The sequence below is a fragment of the Triticum dicoccoides genome, chromosome 3A, assembly GCF_002162155.2.
Source record: "Triticum dicoccoides isolate Atlit2015 ecotype Zavitan chromosome 3A, WEW_v2.0, whole genome shotgun sequence".
Classification (NCBI taxonomy): Eukaryota; Viridiplantae; Streptophyta; class Magnoliopsida; order Poales; family Poaceae; genus Triticum; species Triticum dicoccoides.
Window position 1 is genome coordinate 98,635,372 of NC_041384.1, and position 14,567 is coordinate 98,649,938.

At 48.7% G+C, this 14,567-nt stretch overlaps 1 protein-coding gene and 1 pseudogene across 1 annotated transcript; both read right to left on the bottom strand.

Moving 5' to 3' along the window:
- Window positions 1–10,166: 10,166 nt before the first annotated feature.
- LOC119272016 (UDP-glycosyltransferase 73D1-like) lies at window positions 10,167–10,760 on the bottom strand. The gene has a single exon (XM_037553624.1). It carries the CDS (start codon window positions 10,758–10,760, stop codon window positions 10,167–10,169), a length of 594 nt encoding a protein of 197 aa, XP_037409521.1.
- Window positions 10,761–11,987: 1,227 nt separating this feature from the next.
- Window positions 11,988–13,809, bottom strand: LOC119267358 (annotated as a pseudogene).
- Window positions 13,810–14,567: the final 758 nt, after the last annotated feature.

Genomic DNA, 14,567 nt, shown 5'->3' on the forward strand with positions numbered 1-14,567 from the left:
TACTGCTTGTCTCTATGGCTTTGTCATTGTTGATGATTATTCTAGATATACTTGGGTGCACATAATCCTTTACAAGACTGAAGTGCAGGATGTCTTCAGACGTTTCGCCAATCGAGCAATGAACAACTATGGCGCCAAGATAAAGCATATCAGAAGTGACAATGGCACTGAATTCAAGAACACTGGCCTTGATACATATCTTGATACCTTGGGCATCACACATGAATTCTCAGCCCCGTACATGCCACAGCAGAATGGGGTCGTCGAACGCAAGAACAGAACACTCATTGAGATGGCTAGAACGATGCTAGATGAATACAAGACTCCAAGAAAAATCTGGCCTGAAGCCATTGATACTGCATGCCATACAATCAATCGTGTTTATCTTCACAAGCTTCTGAACAAGACATCTTATGAGCTCCTTACCTGCAAGAAGCCAAATGTCAGTTACTTCAGAGTATTTGGCGCCAAGTGCTGGATCAAGGACCCACATCACACCTTAAAGTTTGCACCAAAAGCACATGAGGGTTTTATGCTTGGATATGGAAAGGATTCGCACTCCTACAGAGTCTTCAATCTCTCTCATTACAAAGTGGTTGAAACAGTGGATGTGCGGTTCGATGAGACCAACGGTTCACAAAGAGAGCAACTGCCAAATGTGCTAGATGAAGTTCCATCCAGTGAATCAATCAAGCTAATGGGAACTGGAGAAATTATACCTTCTGAAGCTCATCCTGAAGAAGAACTTATCATCTTAGCACCTGATCAACATGAAGACAATGCTCAGCCTGAAGACATTCCTTCTAACAACGACAATGATCAGCAAGAGCAAAATCTTCGCCCTGTACATCCTCGTGTTGCCAATGAAGTGCAGATTGAAAGAATAATTTATAGCATCAATGCACCCGGTCCACTCACTCGTTCAAGGGCAACTCAGCTAGCAAATTTCTGTGGGCACTTCGCATTCGTCTCAATAATAGAACCCAAGAAAGTTGAAGAAGCCTTCATGGAACCTGAATGGATTCAAGCTATGCAAGAAGAGCTTCAACAGTTTGAGCTGAATAATGTATGGGAACTGGTTAAGCGTCCTGATCCACGGAAGAACAATATAATAGGCACCAAATGGATATACCGCAACAAGCAAGATGAGCATGGTCAAGTTGTCAGAAACAAAGCTCGTCTCGTTGCTCAAGGATATACTCAAGTGGAAGGCATTGACTTCGATGAAACATTTGCTCCTGTGGCTAGACTTGAAGCCATACGCATACTGCTGGCCTATGCAAATCATCATAACATACTTCTATATCAAATGGATGTGAAGAGTGCTTTTCTCAATGGCAAGATTGAAGAAGAAGTGTGTGTTGCACAACCGCCTGGCTTTGAAAATCCAAAATATCCTGACATGGTGTACAAGCTCAAGAAGGCACTGTATGGCCTCAGACAAGCCCCTCGGGCCTGGTATGACACACTCAAATACTTCCTGAAGAGCAAAGGCTTCATACCTGGTTCCCTCGACCCCACTCTCTTCACGAAGACATATGATGGTGAACTGTTTGTGTGCCAAATATATGTGGATGACATTATCTTCGGCTACACCAATCAGAAGTACAGTGAAGAGTTTGGATATATGATGCAAGAGCAATATCAAATGTCTATGATGGGAGAGCTGAAGTTCTTTCTCGGTCTTTAAATACGACAGCAACGCAACGACATCTTCATATCTCAAGAGAAGTATCTCAAAGATTGCCTGAAGAAGTTCGGTATGCAAGACTGCAAAGGCTTCATGACGCCAATGCCAGCCAAGCATCATCTGGGTCCTAACGACAATGGTAAAGAGTTCGATCAAAAGGTATATCGCTCCATGATTGGTTCTTTACTTTATCTATGTGCATCTAGGCCAGATATTATGCTTAGTGTTTGCATGTGTGCTCGATTTCAAGCGGCACCAAAGGAGTCGCATCACTTAGCTGTGAAGCGAATTCTTCGATATTTGGCTCACACCCCAACTCTAGGATTATGGTATCCAAAGGGCTCAGAGTTTGATCTGGTTGGATTCTCGGATGCTGATTATGCTGGCAACAAAGTTGATCGCAAGTCTACATCACGCACATGTCACTTTCTGGGACGATCACTTGTATGTTGGTCTTCAAAGAAGCAGAACTGTGTATCTCTCTCCACTGTTGAATCTGAATACATTGCTGCTGGATCTTGCTGCGCTCAGCTTCTGTGGATGAAGCAAACGCTCAAAGACTATGGCATTCATCTGAAGCAAGTGCCACTCTACTGCGACAACGAAAGCGCCATCAAGATTGCCAACAACCCAGTTCAGCACTCGAAGACAAAGCACATTGAAATTCGTCATCACTTTCTCAGAGATCATATTGTGAAGGAAGATATTGATATCATACACGTCAACACTGAAGAGCAATTGGTAGATATCTTCACCAAGCCCTTGGATGAGAAGAGATTTTGCAAGTTACGATGTGAGCTAAATATCCTGGAATCCTCAAATATCCTGTGATCAGGCACACATCCTAACCCTTATGCATATTGATGACTTAGATGTGCAACACACGAAGTAAAGTATATCTTCAATCAATGAAGACATACATTCTAAGTGTGAATACATTAATGTGGAATTTGACTTCGGAGCGCCACGATAATTGTGCACCGTGTCTAGGTCTAATACTTCCTATACGGTGGGTAACACCACCACCAAATGTTCTATTTTGAAGTGTTTCACTCATGGCGTTACCTTGCTATGTCTTCACATTTGGTTTGGCTTCAATCTCAACATGTCTTCATGATTATCTTCACTATGTTGATTATATATATACTAGTGTTCTGTCCTCTACATCATTCACTTATAGCTATGTCTTCTTGTTGAATCTTTTGAACTAAGTGAATGTGATCGGACCCTAACCTCTCTATGCTTTCTATCTCAAATTCTATCTCTCCAAATCATATGCATTCTATTGAAACTGTCGAATGTCTTCTCTGCGTCCTTGTCAGCAGAAGATACAGAGACAACCTTTAAGTCTGTTTTCAATGCTCATTCCTCCACATGAAACCCGGAGAAGTAGGAACGACCACCCGACAATCCAAGCGTGCGTGGGACGTGGAACAAACCCCAAAATTCCGCATAATGGCCACGTGTTCCTCAGATGCGAATCAACAGGGGCACCTGTGTAATAACGAAGTGCCGCCCCTGTACCTATAAATACACACTTCACATCGGTCATTATCTCTTCTTCCACTCTTGCACGAACCCTAGCGCCACCGCTAGCCCTCGACGACGCCGGCGACGAAGCGCTTCGCTGCCGCAACCTCTCCGACGCCGTCTTCACGCCGACCGCGGACATCGTCCTCTCCGCCGTCGCCGTAGGTGTCCTCCGTCGCCAAGTTAGGGCACGGAAGATCGAACTGCTCGGCCTCATCTTCCACTCCGTCTAGCAGTTCTTAGTGTGGTAAATAAAACTTCCATTTTACGGCACCGTTGATCCTATGGCTTTGTCACTTTCTACCACAAACAGTTTCTATTCACACAAGTTAGATCTCTCTCATACTGCATCTCATAACATGCCTAGTATATTCACTTATGCTTCACAAAGTAGTTAGATTCCTCACTTGTACTGATCTGTGGATTCGTACAAATCTGGAACCAACTCCTTATCTATGAGTGAATGTCTTCGCACGATGAGGTCAATGTCTTCTAAACTGATTTATCTTCAAAATCTTCTGAGAATGCATATGACCTCTTCCCCTTTCCTCGCACCTTAATGCTGTCACAGGTACATGTCCGTGGGAGAATCCTTTGGTTCTCATAGTCTGCATTCATTTGCAAAATTCTTACAGCATCACATAAATTCTCCCGAAGCCAGTTCCTGTTTGTCCAGCAAGCGAAAACCTTTGAAGCCTTTGAATGTGTTGAAGCCTTTCAGTTTAAAGTTCATGGCTTTAGAGAAATCAGCAAGAAAGGGTGGCAGAAAGCGTCGTGGGGAAACATCTAGAGATCTGCCAGATGACCTCTCAGAACTGTACAAGACAGATCCTAAAGAGGATTACAATTAGCGCAAGACCCGAATCCAATGGATTCGAAGATATTGGGCAGAACAATGGTTCAAATACCGATTTGTAACCCAGGAATATGCTGAGAAAAATGCCATCAAGAGACCATGGGGAGACATCCTATACAAGAATCTTCTACCCAGGTCCAGAGATGAAGCCATTGAACAAGGATTCTATCCCTGCATGGTCCGTGGGCCACGGCCTGTTGATGCACACCCATCGTCACTTCTATGGTGTCGTGACGACACTCTGTTCAAGCGCAACTTCCAGTTTGCCCAGAACTCAGCGAAGCAAAACAAGAAGACATTGGGACTAGACTTCAACCCTGGTCCCTCAGCTCCAAGGGCAGATGGCACACGTGATGCAGAACCCAATGTCATCGGTCCTTTCTACAACCTTGAAGGCCTCATCACCCATATCTTGGTTCAAGGGACTGCAGTGAATCAGCCTGCAGCTGACGCTGAATCAGATGAAGCGCCTGCAGCGCCGAAGACAAAGAAGTTGAAGAAGCCTAAAGCTTCAAAGCCTGCCCCTTCACCAAAAATCTCACGGGCGAAGCCACTGGCAACTGCACCTCCTGAAGACAGTGTGCAGTCTGAAGATTTATCACGCATCTCCAAGCCCCTGAAGGTCAAGATGCCTCTGCCATACACCGGCCAAGAGCTAACAGCTGCTGCCATTCTGCGTAATGATGCCATTGATCTGTCAAGTGATGAAGATCTTGCAGATGACGCTCTTGAGCAACTCATCAAGAGCAAAGAAGAAGCAGAAATCTTCAATGATCTGCCTCTCTTTGATGTAACCATCATCCACAACTTCATTGACAAGTGGTTTGACACGCCAAACATCAGCTTTAAAGATCTGCAACTACCCATTGGCCTCAGTGTCGCCTTCCAAGGCGCCATTGCTTCAGAGCTAGCTGTCGCCCAGCTCATTGTTGAACTGAAGCAAAAGATTGACTATGAAAAGGCTCAGTTCAAGAGGCATATGGCCAAGCTCAGCGTGCCAGAAGTGAAGAACTTCAAGATTATGATGCGCGAGCTCAAGGAAGCCTTTCTAAAGAAACGTGCAGAAGCTCAGGGTTCGCGTGAGCGCATGAAGGTTCTGGCTGACAGATGTGTGCAAGCCTACAATGAGGCTGAGAAGCGCAAGGCCCTCGGGCGTCCTGGCATCGACCCCAGGATGGCGGCCAAGAAGCAGAAGAAGCCCGCTACGGCTGAACCTGACGCACCAAGGCAGGAAGCAGATTCCATTGTCTTCCCAACTAGAATGACTGGCTCGAAGCCAAAAAGCCGGTCAACCGCTTCAGAGCTCAAGAAGACGAGGAGTGCTGAGGCTGAAGCCAGGAAGAGGAAACATTCTGAAGCCTCTCCTACTGCCCCCTCCAAGAAGAAGAGGAAGACCAAAAAAGATCGGGCTGCTCCCACAGAGCCTTTAATTGTTGAACCCATTTCTATGGTTCGTCCTGACGCTGAACGCCAACTAACAATCCATGAGCCTGCTTTCACAGAGGCTCATGAAGCTGAAGACTTTCCAGCAGCTGATCCCATCGCTGCTGAAGACATTGGTCACCATGACCATGTAGAAGCTGGTGCAGTCCTTCCTCAGCTCAAGAACAGCGAACTCATCAGCATTGGTCGTCCTCTGACGCCAATCGCTCAGGATGCTTCATGGGCTGATCGCCCACAAGAGGAAGATGACTTTGAGGCCCAGCCAACTCCAACTCCACAAGCATCGCCAGCGTTACGCAGGCTTTGCAAAGGATCAAGGCCTCCAGTCTCTGAGTCTGAAGCTAAAGCTGCTGAAGACATTCCGGCTGCATCAGCTGATGAAGAAGAAGCCCCACAAGTTGACACTCCCCTGTCCCACCGAGAAGCAGTTCTCGAGGAGAACGTGATTGAAAATCTTGCGGCTGCCACCACCACCAATGAAGCCACTGACGCTGTCATGGCTGAAGCTAATGTGGAGCCCTCACCAACAAAAGCATCAGAAGTCAGCGAAGCCACTGATCCCGCCACTTCTGTTCTTGAGTCTGCTGCCGGTCCCCAGTTCGACTATCATGTTGAGCACAGGCCTCAGGTACAGAAGCCAATCCCAAGATTGCCAAGGTTCCCAGGTCCTGCATCAGCACCTGACTCCTTCAATATCAATGGCTTCAGAGCAGACAACACATTCTTCAATAGCTCCAGGAACCCCTACTCAAGGGAAAGGATATCATCTGATAGGTTCTGGAGCTATCCGCAGCGAAGCTATTACTCCTGCATTCTATACAATCAAGGTCGCATCTTCCCCCACAAGCGTATTGACATTGAAGCTATAACTGGTCTACCCTGTCTGGAAGAAGCTCTGGACTGCTTCAAAGAAGTTGGATTGCTGCCGTTCGTCACTGACCAAGAGCATTGGAATGAAGAGTTGCTGCTCCAATTCTATGCCACACTTCATATCCGCGGGTATAGCAGAGATCCGAAGACTTGGGTCCTGGAGTGGATGACAGGAAACGTTCATCACGAAGCCAAAGCCTTTGACATCATTGAGCTCACTGGTTTGCCCACTCCTGGCGATCTCTACGAGCATGGCTTTTGCTTCATAGTGAACCTATTGAGAGCATCTTTCAGAAGACTGAACCTAATATGAGTCAGATGCTCAGTATGATGAAGCCATTGCCCCAAGATGCTGCTTATCCCACGGAGTTCTTCGTTGAAGACCTTGAGTATCTGCCAAGAACCATTTATCACATCATAAGGCGAACTCTCTGGCCAATCAAAGGACACTCTCCACATGCCAAGCTTGAAGGTGCAATGAAGACTTTGGTCTTCTATATTCTTCATGGCAAATGCTTCAATGCACAGGACTTCTTCATTCGCCAACTTGCTGCATCAGGCTCTGATATGTTTGGCTTGAAGTTCTACGCCCCATGGGTAATGCGGCTGATCAAACTTCACTCCGCTATCTCATATCAGCCATCTGCTCGCAATCATCGGATTTTTCTGCCTGATGTGGATATGTCTATTAAAGCCATCTATCCTGAGCCTCCCAAGGAACCTCTAAATCTTCAGAATGCAGAGCATCAGAGTTTCTCTCAGAACATTGAAGGAGTTGAAGCAGTCACTCGTGTGTATCCTTTGGCTGGCACTACACGTGCACCACATCCTGCTCTCACTGAAGCCACTGACAGTACAACTGCTCCACGACCCAAGAAGCGCACTCGCGTTTTCAACGACCGAGAGCTTCTTGTGGCTCTTCATCAGAAACAGGATAGGCATCATGACTGGCTGAAGCGTCAGATGCAAAGCCTCTTGGTGGATGTTAATCGCATTCGCAATCTTGCCACCAAGAATGCTTTTGTTGCCCATGAAATCTCTCGCCGCACATGAAAAGGGCTAACGCTGATGTGTTCTGAAGATGATCTTCAAGAGGATGGCTTCACTGAGCGATTCAAGTTTGACTCCACACCTCCTCGAAGGGCTGTGCTGCGACGAACTCCATCCCTTGAAGACTCTGAGTTCTCTTCCTCTGCTGCAACTGTGACTGCCGGAGTGATCGAGGATGAAGACGATGCTACTTCACCGCCACCTCCTTCAGCACGCTTCAACTCTGCTCCAAGCTCTTCAGCACCGCCAAACACCACCAACGACCCTGCTGCTTCACCTACTCCTCATGGGAACGAGTAGATGCTCTATGTCTTCGAACCTTTTTGGTCCTTACTGACAAAAGGGGGAGAAGCATATGAGGTTGATAGTCTTCAAGCGGGTCCATATGGGCGGGTGCTTTATATTTTGCTTCGTGCTTACAACTCTCGTTTTGCTACATTTGGTTCTTTGAGTTGTAACACTTAAACTCGATGGTCGTCCGCTACTTATCTGCCACCTTGTTTTGCGATAAATTCCGCATGTGCCACGATAAATTCCGCACTTAGATCATTCTACAGACGTCCATTTTCCATTATGCATGTCATTATCTTCATATACTTTCACATGCATAGTGGATTGTCATCATAAGTTGAAGTGGATCTCCACAAGTACAACCTGCCATGTGCATTTGCATTCCAAAAGCAAATTACTTATATGCACATCTTCAGGGGGAGCCCTTGCAACTTATGAAGACAATTCCTTATCCTTTACCATTTCACAGATTATATTCCCTGTGGAAAACTTCAACTAGTTTGTCATCAATCACAAAAAAAGGGGGAGATTGTAAGTGCATCTAGTGCCACCCCTAATTGGTTTTGGAGTATTGACGACAAACCTAGTTGAGGGACTAATGTGTTTGTGAGAATTGCAGGATAACACAGGTAGAAGTCCCTCATTGATTCGGTTTTCCTACCAGAGATGACCCCTAAAAATGTATGAAGACATTAAAGTCAAAGGTGGTATATGAAGATATTCACATTGAAGACTATGACAAGAGAAGACACCACATGAAGCCTATGGAGCTCGAAGACTTAGATCTTTCGTAGTTCTCTTTCTTTTGTGTTGAATCATAGGAACCACCGTACTGTTAAGTGGGGTCCAAGAGAACCAGTCAGAATGACTGAAGTGATGCCTAACCAAAACCTATGTCTTCGAGTGAAGACTATGAGAGCGAATCTTGTCCAGAGTCGGACAAGTCAGCTTTGCTTGCAGCCCAAGTAAAGTTGCCGTGTGAGTTTGAAATCTGACCGTTGGAACACGTGTCAGTTCCTTAGTGACCCAGGGTCATTTCGGACAAATCAGGTCGGGTTGCCAAGTGGCTATAAATAGCCCACCCCCTACAACCATAAACGGCTGGTTGCTCAGATTCAGAGTACGACTTTTGTCGTTTGAGAGCAACCCACCTCGAAGCCTTTGAGAGAGAATTCCTTGCGAGGATAAAGCCCTAACCACCCAGAGCCAAAGATAATTAGGCATCACTTAAGTCTTCTTGTCTGTGTGATCTGAAGACTTATTAGACTTGGGGACTGTGCATCCTCCAGCCGGTTAGGCGTCGCGTTCTGAGCATCCAAGAGACATTGTGGATTGCCGGTGAACGAAGTCTGTGAAGGTTTGGGAGTCTACCTTGAAGACTTACCAGAGTGATTGGGCGAGGTCTATGTGACCTTAGCTCAAGGGGAATACGGTGAGGACTGGGTGTCCTGAGCTGCGTGTTCAGGACTGGGTGTCCGGGCCTATGTGTCCTAAGGTTTAAATACCTAGCCGCCCTAACCAGGCGTACAGTTATCACAGCAACTGGAACTGGTCCAACAAATCATTGTCTTCAGCGAGTCACTGGTTTCATCTTCCCTTCCCTTTACTTACTGTTACCCCTTGTGAAGTCATTGTATGTTCGCACTATCTTTTGTCTTCACTGAGTGACTGCGTGTTCTGTGTGGCTTCACAATATCTTCCTACCTGATCCTTACTACATTGCTGCTATTAGTCATTGTGCTTTCACTCTATTGAATACACGACTATGGCTTGCCTAGTGTAGTCTACCTTCCGCTGCAGGGTAATAGGTTTATTTCTATCGTTTGTCTTCATAACTTCCACGTTTTGAAGACTTCCATAAAAATCGCCTATTCACCCCCCTCTAGTCGATATAACGCACTTTCACCAGTGTGTTGGTGTTTCGGTGGCAGAGACACATTGGCCCGATCGTCCAGGCCTTCTTTCCTGTCATCTGCTCAAAAGATTCGATGTAAAATGCCTCAAGCTCATGAAAGCTGTTAATGACCTCACCATCGGACCTTGGCGCTTCTTCAAGGATCATGCCTTGGATTTGGTGCGCGCTAGGAATGGAAAGGCCTCCAGGGGATTTAGCCTTCGTCAACTATAGTGGTGTAGGGAACCCTGTGATCGTGACGCGCTCATTTTCATCTTTGACATGTTCAAAAATACATTGGTGTGAAAAGTGATGTGCCCGCGAGATGGTTTTAGTTGTTTAAAATAGATAGAGGTGAGCACTTCTTCGACAAACATCAACCAACCGCAAGTTTGCAACATGCCTAAAAAATTGTTGTTTGTAGTTCCTTATGCAATGCAAATTACACCTTTTGTTTCATAGAGTAGTACTACTAAGTTTTTCCTTTAGTGTGTAGCCTTTTATATGTTCATGTTCTTTTTTCTGTGGAGAAGCAATTTACACTAATATCCCCTTACTGTTGAAGTAAAGCACTTAACTATAGCAGGAAAAATATGTGCAGTACAAAAATTACTATTGAAAATTTGCCTCTCATGGTTGTACCTGATGAGGGATGAGAAGCCACAAAAGCCAACAAAGGCGAGCCTCGGGATGCCGAGCTCCCTTGCGATGTCACCTGTCCACCAGTTTATCATGTCAGATATGATGCAGCTCTGACGCAAGCGCTGCTGCTCACGAAGGTGGGCCATGAGCGGCTCCCGAAGTGCGTCAATGGCCTTCATGAATTTCGAAAGCAGGTCCGTGGCATGGATCATGTCGAGGTTCTCGCACCCGTCCGATAGGCCGAACTCAGCGGTCGGGAACCGGAGCTCCACGAGCTGAATCGCCAGGCCCACTGCCTTCACGTCGGCTGCAAATCCTGCCAAGCTGGAGACGTTCACTGGCGTGGTGATGGAGCTGACCTGTGCCCCATGCTCTGGCAGCAGGGGCACCATGTCAGTCATGGGGATGGTGTGGCCCTGCGCCAACAACGACACCGGCAAGAAGTGCGCCATTGTTGAGCTGCTCCATCCATCGCCGCTACGGGGGAAGGTCATGGCCAGAATTGGCCGTGGCAGCGGAAGTGGCACCTTGAAGACACCACAATCTGTTGGAAGCAACGCAATGGTAACTGTAGTGTACATATAGCACCCGATGATAGCCGCACATGCTGACACATCAGTCATGAACTCGTGGATGAAGCTTCTTCGGTTCTGAACCATGGGAAAGAGTGGGAAAGGCGGTGTCCGGGTGGTCGGACTGAGCAATGGGTGGCTCAGATCAACCCCTGCAACCGCCTTCCAGGCTTGAGATCTATAGCCAGTTGAATTATGCCTGCCTGTGATGTTGCATGCCACAATCGGTATCCTGACTTTTGGTTGCTCGAGATGCGGATCTTGCAACATATGGTTCTACTTGCTTGTCAATCCATAGCCAACTGAATTCTGCCAATGATTTGCTTGTCTTACCTGCATTATTTCTGTATGTTTGAAGACACTACATATGGTCAAGCTTCTGTAGGTAAAATGTTGGCATCAATCAATCTGAGAAAAAGAAGTCCATTTCTGGAGTGACTTCTTCCATTATTAGTGTTGAAGCGGTTGGCGTCCTTCCTCTTTTATGATAATCTTCTCACTAATAGTTTGGCAAAAATAAAGACGAACGTACAAAACCACACACCCAAGGGAGTGCTGCTTTTCTCTCCGCGGCACGAGGGGAACTAGATCCTCTAACATTAAAAAGGAATGTTAGAGAAGTTACAATATCCTAACTTGCCTTCTTTCAATCCATATGATTAAGACTAAAATGACTTAGATTAATTTCTGAATTACAGATTTAATATGTACATTTATAATCATTACTTGCAAACAAATTGATGCTGAAATAAAATCAATTATAGATTATTTTTATCTACATCAAGTACCAATAGTAAATAATATGGGCTAGGGATATCATAGTCCCTCTAATCATCCAACCATGGGTTGGTTCACTATGTACTAAACGTCTCTACAGTTACTTTTTTATTTTATATAAGGATAGCATTGTAGCACCGTGACTTTGCTTCTGTAAGTTAGAGGATCCGGCTCCGGCTCCGGCATGGGGATGCCAAAAGAGTAGGGATGGAGTTTTTCTCGCTTTTGGCGTACCAAGCGACCGGCTATTAGCTCAATGGTACATTTTATACATTTGTTGCCCAAATTTTGCAAGCCCACGTGTACAATAATGAGTTTTATAACAACTATTTCCTTGATTTTCTCGTCCTAAAAAACTACTCTCCCGTACCGTAGGGTCAAAAGCGCTCTTATATTATCAGGCGGAGGAAGTAGCTTATACTCGTATCTTTGCAATACTAAAAAAACAACTTTGCAATCCGATAATGAGTTATAGTACTACAACTTAGGACTGTAGTGACAATGCAGCACCGGCTTCGATCTTGTCGCTGTCGTTGCTTCGGAGCTCTGCCACCGCGAAAGGCAGGGTCATCGAGCTTCCGTCCCTCTCGTGGCTGCTTTTCCTCGACAGCTCCGAGACGTAGTGGATCATGTCCGTCAGGTCGGAGTAGGACGACCCGCCTTCCTCCATGGCCACTCTCATCTCCGCGGCGACTTCCTTGGCTCTGGACCTCCTCACCATCCCCTCGGACCCGCCGTCCATCAGCTCGGCAATGGCCTTCTCCATGTCGCCGCTCGGCACCTGGACGCCCTCGGCCTCCTCGGGGACGTTCTTGGCGGGCACCTTGACGCCGGACCTGACGCCTACGCGGAGCACGTCCACGAGCAGCCGCTCGCTGCAGAACTGGTCGGCGAAGCAGGGCCATGTCAGCGTGGCACGCCGTGGGAGATGGCCTCCAGCGTGGCGTTCCAGCCGCAGTGCGTGAGGAAGCCGCCCACCGCCCGGTGCGAGAGGATGGTCACCTGCGGTGCCCACCCGCGCACGACGAGGCCCCTGTCCTCCACGCGCGACTCGAACCCTTCATCGTCGAGCAGCGCCTTCACGGCGGCGTCGGCCTTGGCCCTTTTGATGGCCCAGACGAACGGCCGCCCCGACGCCTCGAGGCCGCGCGCGAGCTCGGCGAGCTGCTTCGCTGGCAGCTGCGCGATGCTGCCGAAACTGACGTACAGCACAGACGCCGGTGGCATGGCGTCGAGCCATGAGACGACGTGGCCGACATCGACGTCAGCGCGGTTGCCGCGGCCGGCCATGGCGTCGGCGTCCTTGTCCAAGATGCCGGAGGTGCACGTCGGCCCGATGGCCCACGTCCTCTTGCCGAGCGCCGCCGCGTACGCGTCGACGAAGATGCCCTCGACGCCGCGGAACGTGTTGATCAGCAGGCCATCAGCGGTGACCTCGGCATCGAGAACGTCGCGCTGCTCCTTCTCCGCGCCGGGGTGCTGGAAGAAGCCGCGGAACGTGGCCGTGTTCCCGACGGCGCGCACCGGGAAGTCCGGCACCTCGAACGGCTCCAACTCGTCGTCGCCGACGCGGTCGTACACGCCGTGCGTGGACAGGTTGTGCACGGCGAGGAGGAAATGGGCGGACGGGCAGTGCAGCACCAGCCTCGGGATGTCGAGCGCCGTGCAAACGCCCGCCGTCCACGGGTTGCACGAGTCGGCGACGAGGCAGTCCGGCCGCCGCGGCAGCGCACGGACGTACCCCTGCAGCGGCTCCGCCATCTTCCAGATGGCCTGGAAGAAGGCGAGGTACGTGGTACTGCTGACGTCGTCGAGCAGCTGGTCGAGGTTCTCCAGCCCCTCCGGCAACCCCAGCTGCGGGCCGGGGAAGGGGAGCTCCGCGAGCTCGATGGCGAGGCCCGCCCTCCTGGCGCTGTCGACGGTGGCCCTGTTCCGCGCAGCGTTGACAGGCGTGGTGACGACGGTGACGCGCGGCCCCCGCGCGGCGAGGAGGCGCGCCAGGTCCACCATGGGGATGATGTGGCCCTGCGCCACCAGCGGCACCAGCAGGAAGTGTAGCTCCGACGCAGCCATCTCTTCCCGCTCTACGCACTGGTCAACAATGGCGGCAGCAACGGCGAGCTGTTCAGGCTTATCCATCCAGCTGGTGACATTGCGTGTATCCCTTGAGGCTTGAGCTGCCTAGAATTCTTTGGGTTGCCTCCAGTCAAACACCGACAAGCCGGGGTGCCTCGCGGCCATACCTGGCCAAACGGGCCGGCCCGGCACGGCACGGCCCGGCCCGCCGTAAACGTGCATGGCACGGCACGACCCGTCTTGATACGAATAATAACTAGGCCATGCCGTGCAGGCCCACGGGCGAGAGCTAGCAGCCCAGGCACGGCACGTGGCTACGTGGGCTGGCACGCGGCACCCCAGGCACGCCGGCCCGTTGGAGGACGCTGGCCCGTCTGGCATGATTTTTTTTCTTCCTAATACCTCTAAAAACAGCAAAAAAAGGCCAAAAAAATGTAGAAAATTGCAAAATCTGGTAGACTATTATGTGAGATAAATCTAAAGTTTTATTAGCACATGTACATCATTAAAACTCCCATCTGAAAGAATAAAAGAATACAAAACATACTCTATAATTATAAAAGGATAAAAATACAAAGACTACACTATAACACTACTACTTTAGATTCAAGCACTAATAAAATACGCATGCACTATGAAAATATTAAACATATTAGGGTATTCGGTATTTATATAAGACATATATATTTATACTTTTCAAAAAAACATAAACGGACCGTGCCGTGCCGACCCGCGTGCCTAGCCTCCAGACCCAGGCATGGCCCATGGCGTGCCGCGTGCCGGGCCTGGCCCGTTTAGGCCGGGCCGTGTCGTGCCCGGGTCATGCCGGGCCTGCGTGCTACCGGGCCGGCCCAGTTAGCACGGCCCGTTTGGGCA

Excerpts from the sequence above, each read along its gene's own strand:
- LOC119272016 (XM_037553624.1), bottom strand. The coding sequence starts at position 10,760 with ATGACCTTCCCCCGTAGCGGCGATGGATGGAGCAGCTCAACAATGGCG.